The sequence below is a fragment of the Phytophthora infestans genome, genomic scaffold (genome assembly GCF_000142945.1).
Source record: "Phytophthora infestans T30-4 supercont1.12 genomic scaffold, whole genome shotgun sequence".
In the NCBI taxonomy this organism is placed as follows: Eukaryota; Oomycota; class Peronosporomycetes; order Peronosporales; family Peronosporaceae; genus Phytophthora; species Phytophthora infestans.
The window spans coordinates 2,739,415-2,764,779 of NW_003303747.1; the positions used below are offsets into that span (position 1 = coordinate 2,739,415).

The window sequence follows — 25,365 nt, forward strand, 5'->3', positions numbered from 1 at the left end:
CCCCCTGTGCTGCTAGACGGCATAAGCGCTCTAATTGAGAAGAAAGGCGTAGCAGCGCGCAACATTATAAGGACTTATTTGAGTCTATTATTGAGAGCCTACTGAAGCGTACTGGATTCGACAACACCCGAACAACAGGCACAGTGTTGCCATTCCGAATCAATGGACCACGAGGGCTCACTAATATGATGGCAAGTTCCACATGCTACCCAAAACGTTTGACTTTTCCAAGGTCGGAGCGTACGGTGCACGGCAACTATGGTGGTTTGGGGACAAGGCAAGAAACGATCCACCACTAAGACGCATTGGAGCACATTATCTTTCTCGAGTACAATGCGCATAGACTTTAAAGGCTGGGCATAGCTAATAAACCAAATTGCCCAAGCTGTATTGGAGTGTGGGTACACAGCTACTCAGGATATGACCGAGCAGGAATGGGTAGCGTGGCTTCTACCATCAGCCCGCATGCGCGGGTTTTCTGAGTTAGCACTTGAAACCACCCTACGACTTGATCGGTAAGCAGTGCAAACACAGTGCTATGTAATAAACCAAAAAGATACAAATATCATTTAATAATGAGTAAATTTTTGTTGATCGCCAGCATTGGTGATAGGCCGTTTTCCATGAAGCAGCTATTCCGAAGAGCTATTTTAATTATGCAGATTTATTGTAATACCGGTAGCTATTTTAGCGAAATTTGTTTTTCAACTTGAACACGGTAAATTCTTGATATCACCGGTATGTACTTTAATGACATTCCAACAGAGTCGGCAGGCCACCTTCGCTCAAGATTCATCAATACACTCCGCGCCACATTAGATCACGCACCCACGTCGGTGGCTGTAGCTCTCTCAATTATTAGAGTTTGGCCGTGGTATTTAGCTATATTGTTCCTGTTAGCCACAGTTGGCCCCGCTCGTCGGTCACCATCTCCCACCCCATACAATGTTGATACGTTCATGTACACTAGACACGATCATTACGATACATAATACCTGAGTTCAGTATACTAAGGCGTGCGTGGTTAATGTGTCGCAGTGCCAAAATTAATTGTTTGTATTGAAGCCCTGGTGTAATATTCAAAATCGCAATCATTAGCACGTGTAGCCGATTTTGTGCGATAACAGGAGCAACATGTCTATATAGCACTTCAAACCCTAAAAATTGAGAGAGCTACAGCCACTGACGTGGGTGCGTGATCGAATGTGGCGCGGGGTGTAGCGTTACTTCGTTCACTTACGCAACCCCAAAACAACCTCATGCAAAAATATGTTAGCCAATCAGAATCAAATATATCGTTTACACAATATCAGCTACTCAGGGCTTAAGTTACAATTACAATCCCAAACATGCCGAAGGCGTCTTACGGCAGCGCCACAACCAAGCAGTGCGAGCTGTGCGAGAAGGCAATATCTCGCACGAACTTCTCCAAGCACAAGAAGAGATGCAAGGGCATTAACGTGCGCGACTCTCGGAGTGATATCCGGAAGAGGTCGTGGAATAAGCACCGCGACAAGCGTGTCGGAGAGCAACGCAACCGCCGCGCTAGTAATTTGTTCGAAGAAACTTGAAGGTGCCATATATTAACAAAATGTGAAAGTTGGATAATGTTTTTTTACAATTTAATCTATCGAAACCAGGGCTCCGACAGAAGCTATGCGAACTACAGGGAAATCGCTTCCCCCTAAACCCGAGCCAAAAGGACTACGGAAGCACCCACTAGAGGCCCTAAGTAGTAACGCAGCCTTATTCGACTTCATTTTTTCGAAGGTATGTCTATTGAGCAGCAGTTTTTATGCTCTATATTGACGGACGTACCGTGCTATAGATGGAGAACGTTGACCTATTGTCATAGCTATGGTTAAAAAAATTCTTACTCTTATTGCACCCTGACAAGCGCCATTGGGTACCGCTAGTGCTGCGTACAGGGTCGGGCACGGCACATATTAAGGAGACATGCATGGCAATGAGTGCGTACAAGGCGTAATAATTACGGCAGATGATCACACGGTTTTTGGAGAGAGAATATCTCCTCAAAATATTTGGACTACCTCAAGACAAGATACCGTGAAAAGGTAAGCACACGGCAGGAGGTGTATCAGAAGGTACGCGACCAGAATACCGTGCTACTTCCTCTGATTGATAATGATTGCAGGTTTCGGACATTTTGATTAATAACACAGCTAGAACTACGTATTTACAACTCTAATTGGCTTAAATCAAAGCCACAGATCCCCTCTTTCCATAGCCACCGGATTCACCTCCAACGGATACGTGTAGCTTTTACCATTACAAGTTTTGCGCCGCGAGAATCAAGTGCAATCTGAAGCCACACCCGCCACAACTGCAATTTTGCCCACCTCCACTTCAAACATGTCCAAGCCTAATTTAACAGATATCGAGCGCAAGCCATCATTGACGAACTTTTAAAGCTGAGTGACAACGGCGTTTTGCCCTCCGGAGTGTACTTTAAGGTTAGTCTGAAATTTAGCTCTGCACCCGTCGTATTTGACTGCGGTACACCGTTGTCGTCGCCGAAGGTGTCGTAGGGGGTGTATGGTCCAGCCAGATCAATGAGAAGTGCGGTAGGAAGCGAAAAAAAAAACCGCGATGGGGTGCGAGAGAAGCTTGCAAAAGTTCCTGTTGAAGAGCGTTCGGTTAAGCGTCGCGTCGCTGAGACTGCTCACTGAATCTCCAGATATCGCGTACGTCGGGCGGTGAGCGAAGGATCGTATCACCAAAAACAACGTTCATCAAACCAGCTTTAACTGGCCAAAACAAGCTACAGCGTGTCGAGCACGCATTGTCGGACATCGACGATACAATTGAGCCTATGACCAAAAAACTCCTAACCTGGCATATTGCCTTCCTACAATCATTTTCAACCACAACTTTTAGTCTTGTAATAAAACCTAGTTTTTTGTCTTGTTTCACTTTCTTTTTGCACTCATGTTTTTTTCGAGAAAAAAAACAACCTTCAAATCTTTTGAGGATTTACATTTTTTTGGATGCTAGAAAGTGTGCTATGATTCGTCATGCACTCGAGAGTTGCATGCTTTGTTGTTATAAAACACGGGCGTTACTTCAGGCCAAGTTCTAATACAACGACAAGTAAGCTTCCTTTCCCTCATATTTGCAGCTCACACTGAAGCCTGATCAGGGTTAGCGTAGCCATACAAATTAGTAGTATCTATTATTAACCTAACCCTCTATTTCGTCAACGGAAGCGCTGCTTCATAAAAGTACCGGTATTTACGGCTTTTCTGCAACCGGTGTAAAAAGTACCTTTCAAGTCAAAACCGCGGAAAGCGTAAAATCTCGCACAAAATACTACTGTCCATTAGAAACCGTCGCTTTGCTAACAAAAATGTACGAAAGGGCGCGCTTTAACTGGGACACTGTTTTGATGCCAGGTGCTGCAGATTTTGTACGGACCACTGATTGCAAAAAATCGATCGGTTGCAAAATACCGTAAATTCCGGTGCCGGTAGTAATATGGTAAATTCCGCCACCTGAGCAGAAATGCGATAACGTGCATTTGCACCATCAACAGATCGCACGTTGACGCGATTTTACATGTACACTGTACTGGGGCAAATATTAATAAATGCAGTTTTAGAACCTGTTTTTAGTACGTCTGTACTCAAAAGTGTTAAGCAAACAAGGGGTGCTGGAACACACAACTAACGTTACTTCGTACTGTACGATTCTTCGTAGGCCTAGGCGCGTCTCTCATTCGACATGCAGGCTGTCTACTTGTAAACGGGGATGCACTCCTTGTACACCTGCCAGGAGTACTTGCCCTTGAGCTTGCGCACACCCAGCCAGTACCAATAGATGATGCAGCTATCACCGCAGCCGCTGTAGTCCAGCTTGAACGTTTGTGTGGAGATTGGCGTGTCGAGCTCCGCCTGATTACACAGTTCTGAGGAACTTGCTTCTACTGTTACTGTATAGTATACGTGGGACGAGCGTAATTTTACGCGACAGGTAGTGTATACTGCGTGTATAAGAGAGAGGGGGTTGTCACCTTCGAGGTTTCCTCCTCTAATCCCATTCCTTCTCTGTGGGCAACAAGCTCAAGTGTTCCTGCGTTTCCTTCTCTTGTCTCGCGTTCAGCTCTACACTACTGCGGTACCCCGCTAGGTTATGAGCCCAAGCTTCTGTGTGGAGTTACCAGAGAACGTTGAGTACAACACAGTCGAGAATGTCCAGTACGTCGCTTCCGAGTTCAAGTTCTACAACTGGAACTGCCGTTCCTTCGATCGCTACTGCTACGTCGTTGATGACCTCTGCTGAAGCCACGACGACACAGATACCGGTAACTTCAGCTACGTCTACACAAGTTGTGTCATGTGTGACGAGTGGAGTCTCTGGAGTTGTATCTACAGCTACTGCGGGAGCTGTGACTACCGGTGGAATGTCTGGTGGAGTCGCTAGCGGTGTTGCTAGTGTTCCTGGAGTTAGTGGTGAAGGATATAACGTTGGTGGCTTTAATTTTGGAGGAATTACACCAGGGCAAGGTGGATTTGGCCTGCCTCGTGTTGGCTTTGGCGCGTTGCCAGTGAAAATGGACAATGTACCTAAAATGAAAGGAAGTTTTGATCTGTATGCAGTTCACTTGCGAGCGTTTTTGACTCGGCTGAATTGTTGGAGTGTGGTTGACGGTAGTTTCGATCCGAATGATCCAGTCGAACAGATTAACTTCGCTGCCAGGGATAACATCGCCCGTGAAGCTATTTGGTCTGGTGTTCCAGCTCAAGATGCAGAGATGATTTGTCAAGAGGAGACTGCTCAAGCGATGTGGAATTCATTTGTGGATAAACAAACTAAACGCGAATATTCCAACTACATTTTTGCTAGAGCAGAGTTTTATTCGCACGTGTATACAGCGGATAAGGGCATGGATCAATGGTTACGCAAGATGGAGTCAATGCGACGCTAATTGCTACACTATGGTAGACGTGTGACGGATAAAGACTATGCTGAGACTCTTCTTGGTCATGTGGCACGAACACATCGTGATGTTGTTCGTCAATTCTCTAAACACTATGTAATTCGAGGTGATGGTGCATCAGTCCGACCTGTACCTACTGCGACTCAGGTGATGAACGCCTTACGCGCTGAGTCAGCTCTGGATGAGAAGATTGGCTCGGAGGAGCAGTTGCCTGCTGGAATTGCTGCATGTGGACGCGAGTCTACACAACACAAAGAGAAGAAGCAAGATATAGGTAAAGGCAAGCGCAAAAGAAATTTTCGTGGTAAAAAGCAGAAGGATGCTAAACAAGTTGGCAAGAAAACTGGAAAGCAAGAGACGCGTACCTGTTTTCTCTGTGGAGAAGTTGGTCACCTACGTCCAAACTGCTCGAATCGTGATGAAGGTTCATCTGATGATCGAGCAGCTGGAATTCCGTCTGAAGGTTTGGAGCGCAAACGTTGGCAATACCGGTCTGGTGGTGACTGTAAAAGTAAGAGGAAGGAGAAGAAGATTAGTGCTGTTGGATGTATTTCTCGCGAGTCATTGATGGTTGCTTCGGTGTCGAATGCAGCAAGTGATGACATTGAGTGGGCTTTGGATTCTGCAAGTGATGTACATGTGTGTAACCAGCTGGAGTTGCTGTCTCAATTGCAGCAAGACTCCAAGCACGTCTTTCAGGGCTATGATGGTAATATTACTGATAACGAGAGAATTGGTAATGTGAGCATCAAGGTGATGAGCAACAACCAGCCGCATCAAGAAGTATCACTGCAACTGGAGAACGCTCTGTTGAAGTCTTCAGCTCCGAATAATCTTCTGAGTCTTGATGCACTGCAGAACGCTGGATGGTCGTTGAAGACAGCTCGACGTGATTCACAACGTATTGCTTGGCTGACAAAAGGTCGTCTACAGCTACTGTTTGTGAAGTCTCGTGGTAGATACCGCTTGAAGACAACTGCTAGTGCAGTTTATCATGTTCCAGCAGTGAACCAGCGTGACCGTAGAGAAGCTGCAACGTCGCTTATACGTTGGCATCTCCGGTTTGCACATCTAAACCTCCCAGCTCTACAGCAAATGGCAAAACAGCAAGTTACAACCGGAATGGAAGAGAACTTGAATGATGATGTTGAAATTCCTTGTTGGAGTTGCAAGTCGGCGAAGATGACTCGGATGTCATACAAGAAGACCTTGACTCGCCGTGCTACCAAGCCTTATCAGAAGCTGATGTCTGATATGTGCTACGTTGGTATTGCGACCTATGATGGGGGTAACATTTGTGCTTCGAGTGCTTTGAATAGAGAGACGCCATACTTTCGACGCTTTGAAGAGCGGCCGGATGTATCTGCGTTGCGTACATGGGGTTGTTTGACTTACGTTTTCACACCAAAGGTGCTTCGTATGTCGAAACTGGAGAATCCTGGCAAACCTGCATTGTTCATGGGGTACGCCAAGCACTCAGAAAGTTATCGTGTGTTGAGTTTGGTAACTGGTAATATTCAAGAGGTTCGTTCTGTGGACTTTCATGAAGACTGGACGGTGGAACGCAGCTACGTAGAAGGCTTGCTGAACAATCGCTACAATAAAGGGCATCAAGTGCTACCAGCGATTATTCCATTTGTCCGCTTACCAGTGCTGTCGTCTACGACGAAAGATTCGTCGACCCACGATGAAGTTCGTACAAAACGACGCCATTGCGATGGTGGTATTGGTGATACTAATTCTCATTACACTGAGGTGCGGTCTTCTCCGGCATGTCCAGGTGCGCCTGACAGGCTGCCGTTGATTGAGGCTGAGATGTTTCCTGTTGCGACAGGAGATCAGTTATTACAGCGTGAAGCTAACCCTTCTCGTGTAAAGTGGACTGATAGTGAAGGTCAAGAAGGTGATACAGACATGAATTTGCCTAACAGCGATTCAGTGGCTGAGCCTCCTGTGGCTTCACACACATCACCTTCAGTGGGGAAAGAGAGGGTAGTCACTGATGCAGAAGTTGAGTATGATGATATGGAGGACAAGGAACCAATTGCGATTGGTGATCCGTCTAGTCCAGTGGATAAAGTTGATGATGCGATCAGAGACAGCGAGAGTGAAGATGATGTTATGATGAATGACACAACGGAGTCGTTTCGGCGCTCACATCGCACTCGCTGGCCTAGCTCACGCTACAAGGTCTTTAAAGTGGAGCTTCCACTCAGTTTGATGATTGAGGCCGTTAACTCAATTATGGAACCACAAACGCTGGAAGAAGCGTTGTCTGCTCCTGATGCAGATCAGTGGATCCAAGCACTGAAGAAAGAATATGGAGACCTGATGAGAAATAATACTTGGGAACTAGTGGAGAGACCAAAGGGCAAGAAGGTGTTGACAAGTCGATGGGTGGTTGTGCGAAAACGCGATGCTCACGGAAACTATATTCGCCACCGTGCCAGAATCACTATCAAAGGGTGTCAACAACGATATGGGGTGAACTTCTGGGAGACATACTCTCCAGCTGTCGCACAAGAGGCTGTAAAGTTTATCCTACTATTAGCACTTCATTTGGGGCTCTCTTGTCGTCATGTGGACTTCGTGACAGCATTCTTGAATGGACCGATTGGTGACGTTGATATTTACATGGAAATTCCAGAATATTTTGATGATGGATCCGATCGAGTTTGTAAGTTGCTGGGGAGTTTATATGGATTGAAGCAGGCGCCAATGATATGGTACCAGACACTGGACAAGTATTTGAGGTCGCTAGGCTTTCGTCGATCGAAGATGGATGGAGGCATTTACGTTCGTTCAGTGGGAGGCAGCCCAATATTTGTGTCGGTTTATATCGATGATTTGATTATCGCTGGCACTGAGGAGAATATTGAGCTGGTGCTTCGAGAACTTCGAGCCAAGTTAAAGATTAAGGACTTGGGTCCTGTCAAAGATCTGTTGCATATGGAGATTTCATATGTTCCAGGTGATGTTTTGTGGATGTCGCAAAGTGGCTACATTGATAAGCTGCTGAAACGCTTTGGTATGGAAGATTGTCGGCCAGTGGCTACACCACAAGCTACAGGAAATTTACCTGATACTGTAGATGATGATGAACCTGGAGTTAACGATCCGAGTATACCCTATCGTGAGTTGGTAGGATCTCTTCAATACTTGGTGCAAGGCACTCGCCCTGAGCTAGCAAATGCTGTGCGAACTCTAACTCTAGGGAAGTATTTGAATAGGTATACTAAGGAGCACTTTGTGATGGCGAAACGAGTACTGCGTTACTTACGAGGCACTCGTGACTATGGGCTTTTGTGGAAAAAACCTGCAAACTCGGATTTGCATTTCACAGCTTATGCTGATGCTGATCTTGGAGGTAAAAAAGATGATCGCAGATCGATCACAGGTTTTGTACTTCAGATGAATGGATGTACTTACGCCTATAAGAGCCACAAGCAGTCGATCACTCAGGATGACACATGCAGTGCTGAGTTCATTGCTGCTGCAGAATGTTCTGCGATGATTGTGTGGACCCATAATCTTTGCGAAGAGCTCAAACTTTGTCGTCGTCGTCCAACTGTGCTGTTTCAAGACAATCAGTCGACGGTTAAAGTTATTAAATCTACGAAGGGAAACTACAAAGTCAAAGGCGTGGATTTAAAGTATCACAAGGTGAAAGATCTCTATGAACGGGGTGACTTTGATGTACGTTACTGCCCTACGGCTGAAATGCTTGCAGATATTTTTACGAAACCACTTGGATCAACTCAATTTTCCAAGTTGCGCAAGCTATTGAATGTGGTACCGCTACCATTAATGGAGAGCGATGCTACTAAGGATGACTAAGCTGTCGTTATACGAGGATGGTAGAATGACGGATCCCGAAGTGGGAGTGTGGAGATTGGCGTGTCGAGCTCCGCCTGATCACACAGTTCTGAGGAACTTGCTTCTACTGTTACTGTATAGTATACGTGGGACGAGCGTATTTTACGCGACAGTTAGTGTATACTGCGTGTATAAGAGAGAGGGGGTTGTCACCTTCGAGGTTTCCTCCTCTAATCCCATTCCTTTTCTGTGGGCAACAAGCTCAAGTGCTCCTGCGTTTCCTTCTCTTGTCTCGCGTTCTGCTCTACACTACTGCGGTACCCCGCTAGTTTGCTCGGGGATCGATTCGTGACAGTTAAGGTACGACAGGGCGAGCTTCTCGCCCATGTAGATCTCACACGGTCCATCATGCGTGTAGCCCGTCGTACGCATCGTTCCGTCCTCCGGAATTTGCTGGGGAATACCCTTCGGGTCAGTCCAACCGCAAGCCTGGTCAGCTCCCTTTGAGACCTTGTATTTGGCTCGGTCCATGAAATCTAGGAGACTCTTGTAGCCGTTGTCCACCTGAAACTGCGTGAAGTTCTCCTGCGTCTTAAAGCCCTCTTTCTCGAGGAACGACAGCGGGTTCCACAGCTCACGGCGCTCCTTGGACGTTGAATTCGCTCGCGTCCATGTTGGGGAGGGCACGTTCACGACTTGGTGGGCCTCGGTGGCGTGCAACAGCATCGAACTGCCGAGCACGACGAGTGTTGAGAAGGAAGAAACCATCGTCGTTTTGCTGGTGCTTGTCCTGTCAATGACAATTGGTAAATGACTTTCGCGTTACCAGGCGAAGCAAATACAAAGCTTACGAGCACCATTACGACACCGAGACAGCCGAGTTTTTTCACTCGAATAAAGTTGCTACAGTACAAACAAATCTAGTGATAAAGAATACACTTGGGTCTACGAGGGCAGTAGAGGAACTATTTTTCGGCATCACATCACACTTTGTCCCATCAACGTTGGAGGTCGACACCTCTGTACCGTTTTTCCTAAAAATAAGAAATTAAAATAAATTGTTTTTAATGTATTTTCTTAATTTTTTTAAAGAGATCTGGAAAAAAATCCGTAGTGTTGGTATTGTGCAATCTGTCATTGACTTCAAGTCAATGACTTGCCTTGAGTGAGAATCACTTAAGTACGAAATGCGACCGTTTCGAAATTCCAGGAATTTTGTAGACTTAAGAGGTACTGTACATTATTAATAGTCGGAGCTCACAATACTTGGATCGTAGCAAAGCCGAGTTCGTTAAATCTATCTCTTTTGAAGTAGACGGTAGGTGCAGGTGCAAATATTCCTGGAGCACGAAGAAGCAAAACGCGTCAACAGCAGCCAACAAAAAGTAGAACCGCTAAGAATTACCAATATGTCCACAAACAGATCTCTTCCAAAAAAATATGTAAATGAAGCTTATGCATTCTCGTATGAACTAAAAAAAGGTTTGGTACCAAACCATCTTCTACGTCACAGGGTAAGCACCGCTCACTCGCTCGTTTCCGGATAGCTCACCATGTAGCTCCACTCCGATACCGGCCACCCTGTGCAAAAAAAATTCTTAAACGACTGGTTCGCACTGACCTTCCAGAAATGGTTGGCTTCTGTCGTTCCAACGCCTCTATCTCATTTCGATGGGAACACGACCTAGCATCAACAATCGATACTGTAGAGTAGATACGATATTCGACGTTCGAACAACTAGAGCTACTGTGCAAAACTGAGTCCTGTTGAGGGAAGTTTATCGCTAGACTTCGCAGCGAAGGGCTTTAGACTCCCCAACGAAGGTTACGGCCACACTTGACCCCGCGCGAAGCGGGGAGGACACCTAAAGCGAGTCTGGCTGCGGTTTGTAGACCGTGTGCAGAGCACGCGGGTGCAAACCCAGATAATGACCATCGTTATCAAGCGAGGCTCGCGTGTGGGTCGTAGCGGGCCTTAAGGCTTTGCCTCCGCGTTTCGGGTTTAGATTTCAGGGGGGGTAGCTAAATGCCTTATCTCTCTCCGCCGTGGAGTCTAGAGTAGAGTCTAGCGATACATGTCCTCTGTTGAGCTCAAATTCGTAGAGGTGATACCTGCATTATACTTTGATGATTCGGATTTGGATCCGCAAGAAATGTCCAGTAAAAAAAAGAAATGCTCATTGTTGCGACGAGATACTCCCGGTTCGACGGCACAACTGGAATTCACGATTGAAGCGTCAGTTCCGTGTTGCCTGCTGCTTCCTCGGCGATAATCAACCCGTCCACTGACTTTACATAATCACCAAGCCTAATAAAAAGCTGTATTATAAAAGAAAAAATATGGAACACATAGATCATTCACATCGTCCCATGCATCATTCATAAGTCATGAGGTGTGATCATCACTGCGAGGGTGCACTGGCTCAGTGCCACTGGGTGCAACTTGCACTACATGGTGAGAAATTCGCTACTTTCGAAGCTCGACTTTCCGCGTTTCAAAACCGACGAAAGTCTCCAGCTTGAAATTCTAGGAAGAATCACTTTCGTATGCGTTTGAAGTTATTCTTCGTTCAACGAGGTTGCGTCTTGACCCATTACCAATGACCCCTTTAATCAGGTGTGTCTTTATGCCTTCATTACATTGTTCCAGCCTGTCCTCTAGCGAACCTAGGAGCACTGACTGCTCCAAAGCGTCACATCTGGACTTCTACCACATTTGCGCCCAGAACACGATGACAGCAACATGTGGAGCACTATAGAGAACCACATAGGGCCGCTATCAGCCGCTTGCTTGAATCACCACTTTGCGAACAGACGTGCGTTACCACGCCATCTTGGTCCTCTGAGTGCCAGAAAATATTCAGGAAGACCCATGGAAAACTGCCATCATCGCATGCCGGCGTCATGCAAGACCTCATTCCTCATTTCCTTGTGATCGACCCACTTCGACTCCAAGGTTCTAGCCATGAAGCTCTTCTTGATCTTGAGTCTCGCCCTGTTGGCGCTGGTGTCGAGACTTGCCGAAGCTCAAACATGCGGCTCGCGTCTTCGTAAGGACTGGGATATGATGACAGCGACCGAGAAGACCACGTACCGGAACGCTATCCGAGCTGCAATGGACTCTGGTGCTTACATCAAGTTCGTCGAGATGCACACCGATATGATGTCGGAGAGAGAGGCACACCGTCAGTGCATGTTCATCTACTGGCACCGTTATATGCTGGTGGCTTTCGAGAACATGCTCCGTGGCCAAGGTGCAGCCTACGCTTGTGTGACGGTGCCCTACTTCAACTGGATCACTGCTAGTGCTCGTGTCACCTCGGGTGCTTGTTCGTCTATAGGAAGCTGCTCGGCCATCGCCCGGGAGCTCGGTGGATGGACGAGTGGCACGGTACGCACACTGGCAATCAACGGTATCAACAACTCCGGTCGCTGTGTCAACGTGTCACCACTTGACCGCTTCTGCCAACTCACCTCCACGACGGGTGCTGCCTGTGCCCGGTGCGTCCCTCGCAGTGACTGGAGTACCGTTCGCGTGCCTTCATCGACCAGTTACGCGGCTGTCCGAAACCAGGTTTTCAGCGGAACAAACATCGGCCAAATGTCTCCGTTGGTCGAGCAAGGCTGCCACAACAATGTACACGCCAACTTGGGCAGCACGATGGGGACGTTCGCTTCCCCGGCTGAGCCGCTCTTTTGGTCGCACCACGCTATGGTCGACTTGCTGCACGTCATCTTCCACAAGTGCCGTGTTGGAACGACACGATTGACCTTCGCTCAGAAGGCGTCGCACCCGGTGGCTTGGACTTCGTGCGCTCGTCGCGACTCGAGTGTCGCGTTCAGACCGACCGATGTGGTGACGATGCGTACGGGTGAGCGAGGAATCAATCCGATCCAAGCTTCAACCGACCCTCGCGTCGGTCGGTTCTTCACTGGCGTTCCCAACCAGTTCGCTGGTCTAATGGATACCCGTGACTTGGGTTCGAGCAGCTACGGATACTACGTCAGTGGCCAAGTGGCGACCATGTACACTCAGTGTGACGCGTCCCCGAGATCGCGTAAGTTGGCGGAAACGAACTCAACGTCCCACCCTGCTATGTGCGGTGTGACTGAAGACGATGGCTACGATGAAGACGGAAACGACTACGCGTCACAGAACAACTACCCGGAGACAGATTATTACGGTCAGGATGACGGCCACCAAGACGTTGTGGTCATCGACGACACGGGCAACCCGATCGATGAGAACACGCCAAGAGACGCGTACGTTTCTGAAGACTCGGAGAAGAAGGTGGTGGACTGGTACGAGGAAACGCTTGATTCTATGGGAGGTGACACGCAGGAGAACATGGACGATCTCGAACGTCAAGCCTGCATGTTTGAGCACGTTTGCTTGGGTGGTACGATGGACTACACGCCAGAGTTCAAGGCGATCTGGAAGGTGACAGCGCCGCGCTGCAAGATCATCGTGGACGCCATTCTCAGCGGTGACGAGACGATCAAGTACGCGTCGTGGCGGGAGGAGATGGAGCTGGTTTTCGGTTGCCCCGAGCCGAGCTACACGAATGATACGAGCTCGTACTATGGTGGATCCTGGGGCTCCTCGGGATCCGGTTCTTGGGGCTCCTCGGAATCGGGTTCGTGGAGTAGCACGAGCACCGATGACGTCGACAATTCCAACGACACAATTCATTTCTCCGATGTGCTAGACGACCCCGTGACTACTACTGACATCTCTGAGCCTACCACTGACGTCGTGGAAGACCCCGTGCCAACAACTGAAGTAGTGGAGGACCCCGAACCCACTACGGAAGTCGTGGAGCCTACCACTGATGTCTTGGGGGACCCCAACGTGGTCATTACTTCAACGTTGGATGTCTAAATACGTAGGGTATTATCCTCCTAAATTCTGGTCCGACTCGGACACCAAGTAAGTCAATAAATTGGATGTGAATTCTTTTGATGAACGGTTTGATTCTTTTTCTATAAAAAAAAAACAAACTCAAAAGTGTTTTTTTTTAGATTAAAATTTCATCCATATTTCAAGAAACTATTTTTATTAATCTGGGGCAATGTAAAGCTGCCCAGAAATGGAGGCCTATTAATAGTCAGGACTTTATTGTTAAATTTTGTGCTCATGCTCATCATGGTTGTGCTTGTAAGGTGTAGCTAGCTATTAGCGGAGAGCTGGCCACGCATACGTCAACCGCCAGACTCCCAATGAAATCAGCATTTTCTCGGTGCTATTCATCTCAAGAGCGACTGTTGGCCAATGTACTTTGCAAGAAAATAGATTCCTGTACTTTTATAAGTAATATATTGAGTTTCGCGTCAATTTGTAAGCGCTGACCACTTACATTTTATCAAAAAGAAATATTCTTACTCGTATTTTGACAGGCTCACTAAACAACGCCTTGTCATCCCGAGTTTCCAACAAATCGTAAGTGGAATCGTCTTACGATAACACGCTGTTCCAATTGGCCTAAATTGATCAAAAACTACCCAGAAGCCACTGTAAAATGAGTGAAGGAAGCGCGCAACAGATTAGCGAAAGCGCGGCCTGCGGGATGACTGTAGCTGACGTGGAGGCAATCCGAGATGCCTGCGTTACCAGGGAAACACGAGGGAAGTACAAGAGTAGCTTGAACGGCATTGCAAAGTGGATTCGCAAAGAGCTTGCTAAAGTCGACCACAACACGTATCGATTCTTTGACAGCAGTGGTGAACTTAATCTAATGGAGTTCACGCCTCCGTATTTTGAGCAGTTTCTTGTTTACTAAAGCCGTGATGTGAAAGCTGGGACACTAAGTGGTTATCGGAGTGCAATTAAGGACCTGTATAGAGTGAGGCGTCTAGCTTTGCCGCCTGAATATGGAGATGGAATGATACAGCTTTTCTCGGGAATGAAGCGCATGGAGGCTGATAGTGGCCAGATTAGCAACCCGAAGACGTCTGGGAAGCAGCCATTGACCTACTCGCTTTACCAGAAACTCTGTAAAGAAATTTTGGAACTTGGTGATGGAGGTTTTTATCATGACTTCCTAACATCCCAATGGAATTTAATGTGCAGATCAATATCTGTTCAAACCGTACAAACTCAGCATTTTGTGGCTAAAGACGATGGCATTGGTGTAATATTTGTCAAGACAAAAACGAATCAGGAAGGCACTGGGCCGCGTGATCCTCGTCACGTTTACGCGAATCCGCTAAGTCCTTCTACGTGCTGGGTAACAGCGCTCGAAATTTACTTGGCGTGCCACCCGAGATTGCAACAGGGGCCACTATTCCCAGGGCCCAACCAGAAGCTTCGATTTAGTAAGGATTTGGGTAGTCTTCTAAAGCTCGATGGCTCCGCAAAAACCTATGGTACTCACTCGGTACGAAAAGGTGTCGCGACATTTGCGTGCGGTGGAAGTACTGGGGGTCCTTCAATTGTGAGTGTTTGTTTATGCTGTGGTTGGTCACTTGGTGGAGTTCAGGATCGCTATATCCGCTGCGAAGCAGCAGGAGACCAATTTTTAGGTCGCGTCGTTGCTAAGCTACCTATAAACGATTCAAAATTTGCTACACTACCGCCACATTTTAAGGCCACCGGTGATAGCACAACAACATCAGTGTTGAGAACGGTTTTTCCGAGTCTTGCGGGTGAACCTAATTTAAATGGCATTTTACAGTTATGTCTGGCGTCGCTGGTTTTTCACAGGAAATATTTACAGCATTATATACCAACAAACCACCCTCTGCTCTCGACAATAGTATTTACGAATGTAAACGCTTTTCACAGCCTACAAGAACAACTTCAACTTGGGGATTCAAGCTGGATGCACCCGACAGGTATTCCGCCCTACATTGAGCTCTACAAAAAACTTGATAAGCAGCAGCAGTCTATCGACTTACTTCCTGATAAACTTGAGCAAAGAATGGAAGCGATATTGGAAAAGAAAGGTGTGGCAGCGGGTAATATAACGAGAGACCTTTTGCATGAAGAAATACTAGCGTTATTAGAAGAGGTTGGGCTTCAAAAAGAGAAATCCGCGGCCTTATCAACCTTATTGACAGCACAAACTCGCTATTATCATACATGGGGTGGGAAATTTCACGTGCTTCCAAAAGACTTCGCCTTTCCAAGTATCGATCCGCTGGGGGCGTGGATACTGTGGTGGTTCGGCAATCCGGAGCTCAACTATCCACCATACAAGGGTATACCATCGGACGATCTGGACACGCCACAAAAGAAAGCAACACTGTCAGAGTGGTCAGTTATGATGCGGCATATCATAAACGGGATTGAAAAAGACCTTGGAAAACCGATGCCGGCCATCCGTGACGAAGTTCATGCCATCGAGCTGTTTAAGATTGGGTACAACACACTGGAGGTAAAGCCAAGCAAACGAAAACGGAGAAATGCTTAAATCAAGCTCACCACAGTACTAAGACTCATCAGGGAAGCCGGCCAGGAGCAGAGAAGTCCGGATGGCATATGTGGGCGGCCACTTAGGCGCCGGAAGCGGCGCACGCGCCACAGCAATAGTACCTGTGCTACAGGGAGCTCGTCAGTGCGTGATGAAGAGTAAATTTTCTAGTGCACGACTCAGCGTTAAAATAACTTTTTCATCCAATCAAAAGTCTCCCCCATAACGTCGGCGATTGCATCTTACGTTTTCTCAACTCAATTGAATCTAGGGAGACGGGATTTATGTGGAACTTGCTTTTTACTAAAATAAGCCGTTTCCTAAAAAGTACTTTTAGGTACTTCGTTTTTTTTGTCAGGCCTAACCAATTTACCGGTAGCTGAATTTTGAGTGTTTTATGGGGTTGACGTTTTCGCCAAGGCCACATTCTTTATTAATACGTCTATTTGTAAGTCAGTGCCCGAGCAAAGTAAACAATTTTAGAAAGAAACCTCCTGGAGTACAGTTCGTTTTGTACTCCAGGAGTATTTCTTTTTTTAATCAGCTAAAAAAAAAGGAAGAACAGCGCGTTGCCAGTGATGTCCGAGACCTGTGTGCGCTTGGTCTTACGCTCTTAGCCTTTGGAGCAGGGGTCCGCACATGGTTATGTAGTATTGATGGAAAGGGCAAAATCAGCTCCATCCATTATGGGCCCATAGTCCGTAATGGGGATACCCCAAAATCCCTGACATGCACCTTATACACAACAGAGAGTGTGACGGAGAGACATCATCGACGATCACCTCTAGACACACATTTTCAATGCACTGTTATTGGTAACATATTACGTTGTTGCACATGGATAGGAGACACTTAAAGCAGCTGGAGATACAACTTTACACCTTGTACTTGACTACTATGGTTATCGACTTACTTTTCGCGATGCCATATATACTGACCATAAATTGTGGCCATTCTTATAGCCATAGCATTGCTTTTTACGTACCCCTGCTTTGGAGCGAATATACATAATGGATATCCTGTACCGGTAGCTACTACACTATAGTCGTTTTTCTTAGCGACGAGATGCCGGAGGCTTTAGTTTTTAAGCTGGAACTACGTAGTACAAGTAGTTTTTAGTGCGTACACTTGGTGAACGAGATTAGTATGTAATAATACCTCATGGCAGAAGAAAAAAACGTCCAATGTTCCTACTTAGATATTGCGACCGCACTGAAAAATGTCCTGAAGCCAGTGATGACTCAAGTTAAGTCTACAGCACAGTGCTGAATATGGTGGCAGGCTCTTCGCTTGGCTTCAGCATCACGACTCGACGTGGACCGAAGACACTGCACAATAGCTACCCGTGCATCACACGACTGCAGTGTAAACCCACAACACACCACAAAATCGATCCATTAATAAACTAGCGATCGTAAGCAAACCTAGCAGAAGGCGCGTTTATGGTCTACAGCCATAAACGCTGCCCACTGCGCTCCCGTGCGCTCAATCCATGTCCACAGACACGTAATCTGCACGTGCAGCCGCACCTTCCTCCGCCGATGGGGAGCTCCGAGAGTGTTCCGGTGCTGGCTGGTCCGGTACACCGCCGTCCTCGGGGTCGTTGAAGCTGACGCACGAGATCGCGCAGCAAATAAAGCAAAACACGAGTCCGACCTGGTGGAATAGAAACATATCAGTAACAAGGTTCATAACAAACTCGAGAAGGCGTTCGTTAACGCACCACAATGAGCCACGGCAGCAGCACGTAGATACTGGAAAAGGAGCCGTCTTGAAGCCTCGCCGACAGGATGAAAAACGGCGACGTGAGCGCTCCAATGACAAGAATCGTACACAAAGCGTCCAGTAGCGGGAACTTGGACACGGCCTCGTCTTCTTCCTCGGTGACCGACTCGCGGGTGTACGCGTCGTGTGTGTGTTGCGGTCTAGGAGAGCTCGCCTTGGGCTCCTTCGCCTTGGCCTTAGCGCGGATATATTTCTTGATGGGGAACGACACGAAGAACGCGACGTAGAGCCACACGGGGACGAACACGACCCACCAGCTGGCGTCCAGACTACCGTCCACCTTGAGCCCTACCAGCACACCTTGTGTGACACGCGCGAGATTCAAAATCACCTTCCTGAGCACTGCCACCACGAGAATTGAGCGCTGTTTCTTGATGTCTTCTGTGTGTGACACACCAGCGCCTTCGCTGTTCTTGGTGAGCATTTTGTAGCCCAGTAGGCCTCCAGCGAGAGCTTCCAGGAGGTTGAGACCGTCGTACACAAAGTACGGGATCAACACCTCGATGAGAGTCCAGCTCAAGTCTCCATTGAGCTTGAGGGCTAAGAAAACCTGCAGAACGAGTAGTAGCAGCGCCTTGAGGAACGCGTAGAGCTTGTAGAGCGCCGGTTTCTCCGTAACTTTCTCGTCGGGGTCCGCTCCAGGGTCCGAGGACGCGAGCATGCAGCCCAAGCAGCAGTAATAAATGGCGTCCACGATCCAGAGAGGGATGCAGACCACAGCCCAGTTCCACGAGATGGTGGAGTCCGCACGGAGACACCAGAAAACTGATGCATACACAAATTGACAATTTAGTGAGAATGTGGTATAAACAAAAAAAAGTTGCCATAAATAAGAAATGGAAGTTGCCAGTCGTACTGGGGATGAGCAGGAAGAAGGCGAAGAGCAGCGACACTAGAAGAATGAGAACACACTTTGCCTCTGGCGCCGAACGCGCCCATAGAGCGGAACAGCAGGATGGACATCTCCTCGGGACTCATGTTGCCGTAGTCCTCCATGAGTTTGATGCATCTTCACAATCTATATAATGGCATATATCAACACATAAATTGTGGAGTATATGCAGTGGCAAGACATTGAGGGGGAAATATAATAGGCTGGCGACACAGAGAAAGAAAGTGGGCCAAATAATGGAAAAAAAACCAACCGGAACAGCAACGTACTGGTCGTAAATTTCGCGCTTTTGCGGGGTCTGAGAGCACGTCGTACGCCTGCTTCATGCGTGTGAACTCTTCCTGCGACTCGGGCGTGTTGCCGCGCTTGTCTGGATGGAGCTGCAGCGCCTTCCTGCGATACGCCTTCTTGATCTGCTCTGGTGTAGCGTCCGCCTCGATACCCATCAGCTCATAATAGACCATGCTGGCCACCTTCTTCTTGCCGGGCGCCATGACTACGTGGTAGACCAGAAGTTGCTTGTCGAGTCTTCCCTGTAATCGGCGCCTCTGAAGTAAAGTTCTTGGTGTCAAGGGGGTCTCATTTGGCACCTGTTTCGATTAAGTGCGAATTGACGGGGGATGGGTAAGGCCGTTTCGGACCGGCTTTGTGCATCAGGTACAGCGGACAGCCAATCAAATCAGCGCGAATCCAAATTTGGCCCTTTTACTTGCGATTCAGTGGCGACCTTACGAAGCCGCACACAGCATAGTGAATCCAAGTCACTTGTGGACAATTACGATGCCATCGTCAATGGACTGGGTGGCAGTAGACAAGTGCATGCTCTCGCGGTTGCTGTACCCGAATCCAGTGTGTTTGCTCTCGGTACTCAGCAGCGATGGCAATGACCGCAGCCTCATGACTATCACATGGATAACGGCCATCAACAACCAGGTGTGTTTCGTTTGCCTTACCGCATTTGCCTTAGACACGCTCACATTTGCTGATGGGGTTTTGTGGTTCGACGACAGGGAGGGTTTATTTGCTCCATGAATGCCACTCGATACACTGCCAATTTCATGAACCAATCGGGAGCCGTCTTTGGTCAGTTGCTTGTCTTTTATATTGAAGTTTCCGATCTTTCATTAACGTTTTACCATTTTCACGGGTTGTTGCAACAAAGTACTAAACGTGCCGGTCAAGAGGCATGGAGGAGCTTGTTTTGGCAATTGGCAGTAGTAGTGGGAGCGACGGGGACAAGTTCGAGCAACTCAACATTCCAATCTGCGCCCCAGGAGGTGAAGACTTTCAGAATGTTGCAAAAGACTCCCATGAAACTGAAGCGCACAAGAAAAAGCAGAAATTGAAGGAGCTGGCGCGACAGGAAATTGCAAGCATTGCAGCTCAAAGTGTCGCTCTTCGGGACTGTGTGGCGCATCTGTTATGTCGTGTGGACACAGTGACGGAAGACGACGGTCACTTGCTGCTTCGATGTACGCAACTCGCAGGCTGGTCTCGACGGGCCTATTGGGACGGCCGTAACTTCTTACCACAGGAGGGGACGAACGTGGAGCCTTATCTGACGTTCCTAGGCAGCAAAATGTTTGGCTACGTGCAGTCAGCGAGCTCCGTTACAGCGTCGAAAGGATCAACAGACGCGTGATCACAGGCTCCGTCTGAACTTTCGACGAGTCCAAACGACATTCACTCTTGCTGTTTGCCTGATAGTTTTTACATGTCTAGCAAGTGCAAGTCGCCTGTCCTTTGTTGCACACAAGAGGCCATGGAGTCGAGCACCAGCGATAGTCTTAACTTGGCACCGGCGACGGTTTATTTACTCGATAGAAACCGTTTGGACGGCGCTATGGCGTTGCTCGAGAAAGACTGGAGAGCTCCAGCAGCCTGCTCTAGACGACATTAATAATCTACTGCAGTTGCAGCGTGCACTTCTCAAATACATACCTATCAGGCACTGACGCTCCGATTCCATGGATAGCAACGTGCTTTTCGCAACACTTCGGCCATTGGCTTTCGAATGCGCCTCAGAACTCGTAGGGACATTCGTACTTGTGTTTTTAGGCACTGCAAGTATTGCCACTGCTGCTTTTGCAAGTCAAGATTCATCGGATTTGGCAGTCCAACAAGCTGCAATTGGGTGGGGGTTTGCTGCAACGCTCGCAACTTTCATCGCGTCACCCGGATCCGGTGCTCACTTGAACCCGGCCGTCACTCTAGCGATTGCCGTGTCACCTCACAGTGGTTTCCCCAAGCGAAAAGTTCCTGTGTACATGCTTTTTCAATTGCTCGGTGCGACATTCGCCGGAGTTGCCGTGTACCTAATGTTTGGATCGGCAATCCACCGCTTTGAGGACCGGTTGGAGATTAATCGGGGATCTCCGAATTCTGCCATCTCAGCTGTTGCCTTTGGGGCCTCATTCCCGCATCCACAACTAGTGTATGGTAAAGCTGAAGAGTCAAGTTTCTGGTCCAAGAGCGATGTTTCTGCTGGAGCTGCATTTGCCTTAGAGGCGCTGGGAACGCTGATTTTTGTTCTAGTCCATCGAGCTGTCCGTCAACCTGCGCAACCTACTGGTGTCGCTGCATTTACGGGCTCAACTGCATCAGGAGCAAACGATAATAACGATATTTTGTTGCCCCGAATGCCTTCGAACCCGTTGGCCTCGCTTTACGTTGGTACAGCTGTGGCAGCATTGACAATGGTAATGACACCACTCACACAGGCGTGTTTGAACCCGGCACGAGACTTTGGACCTCGCATTGTGGCTGCCATTGCAGGCTGGGGAGCTGTTGCATTACCGGGTGACCGACCCGAATCCTGCTGGATCTACTTGCTCGGACCATGCCTAGGCGCATTGGCCGGCAGTATGCTCCATGACTTTGTCATCCAACCCGGACTACAGACACGAGACGAAGTTGCAGCTGCTTGGATGCGGCACCAACAGATCGAAGGCGAGGCGATCCTGGAGCAACTGGAAAAAAGCCAAACGCTGCTGAGTGTGACTGCCGCCGGCGGGTTCGAGTCCTTGGCGACACGAGGGCTGCACCACAGCGACTATCGCGACAGCCCCACGCCGCATAACTTTCGTCTGTCGTCTCCCCACTTGCACACATTCGTTGCTTGAGACGAGGTGCGTGGTACAGTACAGTACATGTGTCGGCAGCATGAAGTTGAAGTTTATCGCACTTAATCGATTGTATACATCTTAACCTCGAAGTATACATACTGTTCGGATAGCTCCGTTTCGTATCCTTGTGAACACGCCGCTCAATTTTAGCAACTGGAGTTTTTGTCAGTGTCACTTCGTTCTGATACTGTCGTGACAATGCCGCCCGCCGACAAGAAGAAACACTATGAGCTGGTGGTGCAGGACGACTTCCTAGTGGTGCTTCACCCTGTACACCCGCTGAGTCTGCAGATCCCGCGCTTGTCCTCCACAGACGCGTCGCTGGGGCTCAGTGTAGAGCATGTCGAGGATAATCAGCACGTGCACGGCCGACGCATGGCATTTGACGCCATCTACGGCGTGTTTTGGTTGCTGCGCGGGCCGTATCTGGCTGTAGTGACGCAGTCCAAGGTGGTGGCCAGAGGCGTAAAGGACGCCGAGATCCGCCTCGTGCAGAAACTCGAGTTGCTGCTTATTCCGACACAAAACCTGCCGATACTTACGCCACAACAGGAGCAGGACGAGCGCATGTACATCGACATGATCTCAAACGACATTGAGGCTCAGAAACTGCACTTTTCCAAGGACTTTGACCTCACGCACACACTACAGCGTACGGAATGGAACTCTATAGAAACAAGAGGACACACCTTCTGATGTTTGTTGCTGTCAAATGCAGGAATTGCTGCGTTTGATGGCAAAATCGGCAGCATCGCGGAGCGTGCGGACGAGCGCTTCTTCTGGAACAAATCGCTCTGCTTGCCTTTCATCGGTACGTTCACTTATAGACATTTTTTACCCTAGTAACACTAATACTTTTTTGCTATTGTGTCGCAAACAGAGCAAAAGTTTTTCGAGTGGGTAACGCCGATGGTGCAGGCTCATGTGGAGCTGACGGAACAACTCCAAGTGAAGGACAAGTCGTTCCGTATCTTGTACATCTCGCGAAGATCGTGCAAACGCCAGGGAATGCGCTTCACAATGCGTGGCATCGACGACGACGGCAACGTGGCAAACTTCGTCGAGACGGAGCAGATTTGTCTATTTGAAGACGGCAAACAGACGTCGTTCGTGCAGATTCGTGGCTCCATCCCCGTGTTCTGGAGCTCGCCGGTCACCATGAAGTACGCGCCCAAAGTGTACCACGCTGGCGACGTGGAGCGCGACGTGGCCGCCTTCCAGAAACACGCGTACGAGTTGATGGCGCTCTACGGTCGTGTGCTGTTCGTGAATCTCATCGACAAGAAGAAGGAACAGCTCAAACTGGGCGAGGCGTTGGCCAAGACGGTGGCCGAGGCTGCCACTAAAGACTCGCACATTCTCGCCGCTGTGCGTCTCGTGTGGTTCGATTTCCATCACGAATGCCGCAACATGAAGTGGGTAAACTTGCAGAAGCTGATTAAACAGGTCGACGATGACTTCCTTGATCACGGGTACGTTAAATAACGCCATAGAGGGTTACATTGGTGCTAAACGCGACTAATTTTTTTGTCCTGTAAGGTATTTTTGCAAGAACGCAGATGGAACTGTCGTGAACAAACAGTCCGGAGTGGTGCGCACCAACTGCATGGACAACTTAGACCGCACCAACGTCGTCCAGGTGAGATCTTTGCGTGTATTTTACGCTGGAATAATACGCTAAGCGTTTGTTATTTGTGTTTTTTTGCCAGTCGCTCTTTGGTCGACGTAGTTTAATGTTGCAGCTAAATGAGACCGAAGCCCTGCAAGGAAATGTGCTCAGCTCGCCCTTTGAGGACTTCGAACGCACGTTTAAGCGCGTGTGGGGCAACAACGCGGACGCGATCAGCATCTTCTACGCCGGCACGGGTGCGCTCAAGACGGACTTTACGCGTACTGGCAAGCGCACCAAGAAGGGGGCGCTTATGGATGGCTACAACTCGTGCATGCGGTACATCAAGAACAACTTCATGGACGGATATCGACAGGACGTGCTGGATCTGCTGCTGGGACGCTTCACAGTCTCGCGCAGTAAGCCGTCGCCGTTCCAGACGCAGGGCGAGACGCTCGAATCCGTGCTGACCAAGATCATGGGAGTCGTGTTTGCCTTCTTCCTCGTGGAAACGTACCGTAGTGGCGGCCAGAACTACATGGTTGAGAGGCTGTTCCGCTCGGTACTGCTCACACTGCTCATCTGTGTGGGCGTGTTCAGCGTGCTGGTCAAGAAGGGCAACTCTATCGGCCAGAAGCTCGTGCGGCTGCCGAGTCTGCGTCCTCAGGACGGCTGCATGACCACCTGGAAGCGCTAGGCGGACGATTGCTCAGGGAGATGGTCGCTCTGCATTTGTGCCACGCTCGCCAGAGTCAGATGGGATTTACTGTAGTGCAAAAAATATGACTTTGATCTGAACCAGCTCGATACAGTCGTGCACCTCCAATTCGGCAGGGCGGACCATATCAACAGTGCCAGAGCATAAGTGCACAACGTACAGCAAAAAACAAACGCAAATCCAGTGCACTGATATTTTATTTGTTAATTCAGTACAAAATTTACGCCAATCTTCTGCATAATCTTGGCGTCAGACGCGCGAATCGCGGGCGCGCAACAGCGCTTCCGGTCGCGATTGGAGTCCGGCAAGGCGGCAACTTCCGCGGACCGCTTGAGAATACTCTGGACGGTAGTGCGCTTTACTGCTCGGGGGGTCTTAAAGCGCTCCGTTGCCCAACGAGCAAGTTCGGAGTGAGAGCATGCAGGATCTGACTTGTGCTTTCTCGTACAAAGACTGCTTTTGTGGGACATGTAGGAGGAAGGGCGATGTCCCATTGTCTTTGGCGGTAAAAATCAAAGTGTGTGTTTGTATGAAGACGTCCGATCCAAAATTTAAAATCAGATTGCCCATGCGGCGTGTCATCCCTCGGCGAGGAGGGGAATCGCTGAGGTGAATTGCTAGGGTGGTGATGGGCAAAGGTAATTGCGCATCCGATTCGCGTAATCATAAAATGCAGGGTATCGACTGATACCGGTGCCGAATTGGAGGTGCACGACTGTACATGTATTCGTTGGAATCGCAACGTGTTGCATCCAAACAAGTCGATTGCGGAATCAGAATCTTGCAATCGCCTTTTTGGGGTGAAGAGCGACATGCATCATGAGAACCATGCTTCGATTACTGGGTAACCGTTGGCTTCGATTGCTGGGTAATAATGAGAGACGAACACGTCACCCTAGCTGAGCGCCGTTCACAAGCATTTTCCGAGTTGTGACTCGATTTCTGTATGGCCGCACAAATAAACATGTAGACATTTACCGCCACCACCGCAAAGTGCCACTTTCCGTTGATTGGTCGGAATAGCCGAGCGTTCCGGCATCGAGGGCTACCT

General features: G+C 48.6%; 4 protein-coding genes across 4 annotated transcripts; 3 read left to right on the forward strand and 1 right to left on the reverse strand.

Annotated features, from left to right (window-relative positions):
• Positions 1-1,349: 1,349 nt before the first annotated feature.
• On the forward strand, positions 1,350-1,571 carry PITG_08180 (uncharacterized protein; the record flags this gene model as incomplete). The annotated part of the gene is made up of 1 exon (XM_002904296.1): positions 1,350-1,571. The coding sequence occupies one exon, from the start codon at positions 1,350-1,352 to the stop codon at positions 1,569-1,571; it is 222 nt and encodes a 73-aa protein (XP_002904342.1).
• A 10,137-nt stretch (positions 1,572-11,708) lies between these two features.
• Positions 11,709-13,782, forward strand: PITG_08181 (uncharacterized protein; the record flags this gene model as incomplete). Its single annotated transcript, XM_002904297.1, has 1 exon — positions 11,709-13,782. The coding sequence occupies one exon, from the start codon at positions 11,739-11,741 to the stop codon at positions 13,653-13,655; it is 1,917 nt and encodes a 638-aa protein (XP_002904343.1).
• Positions 13,783-17,564: 3,782 nt separating this feature from the next.
• On the reverse strand, positions 17,565-19,356 carry PITG_08183 (uncharacterized protein; the record flags this gene model as incomplete). Its single annotated transcript, XM_002904298.1, has 4 exons — positions 17,565-17,841; positions 17,909-18,735; positions 18,827-18,936; positions 19,178-19,356. 4 exons carry the CDS (start codon positions 19,354-19,356, stop codon positions 17,671-17,673), a joined length of 1,287 nt encoding a protein of 428 aa, XP_002904344.1.
• A 298-nt stretch (positions 19,357-19,654) lies between these two features.
• PITG_08184 (phosphatidylinositide phosphatase SAC1-like protein) lies at positions 19,655-24,397 on the forward strand (the record flags this gene model as incomplete). The annotated part of the gene is made up of 10 exons (XM_002904299.1): positions 19,655-19,795; positions 19,873-19,945; positions 20,047-20,334; positions 20,978-21,301; positions 21,398-21,724; positions 22,157-22,639; positions 22,706-22,798; positions 22,868-23,459; positions 23,527-23,626; positions 23,697-24,397. 10 exons carry the CDS (start codon positions 19,655-19,657, stop codon positions 24,291-24,293), a joined length of 3,018 nt encoding a protein of 1,005 aa, XP_002904345.1.
• Between the last annotated feature and the right edge of the window lie 968 nt (positions 24,398-25,365).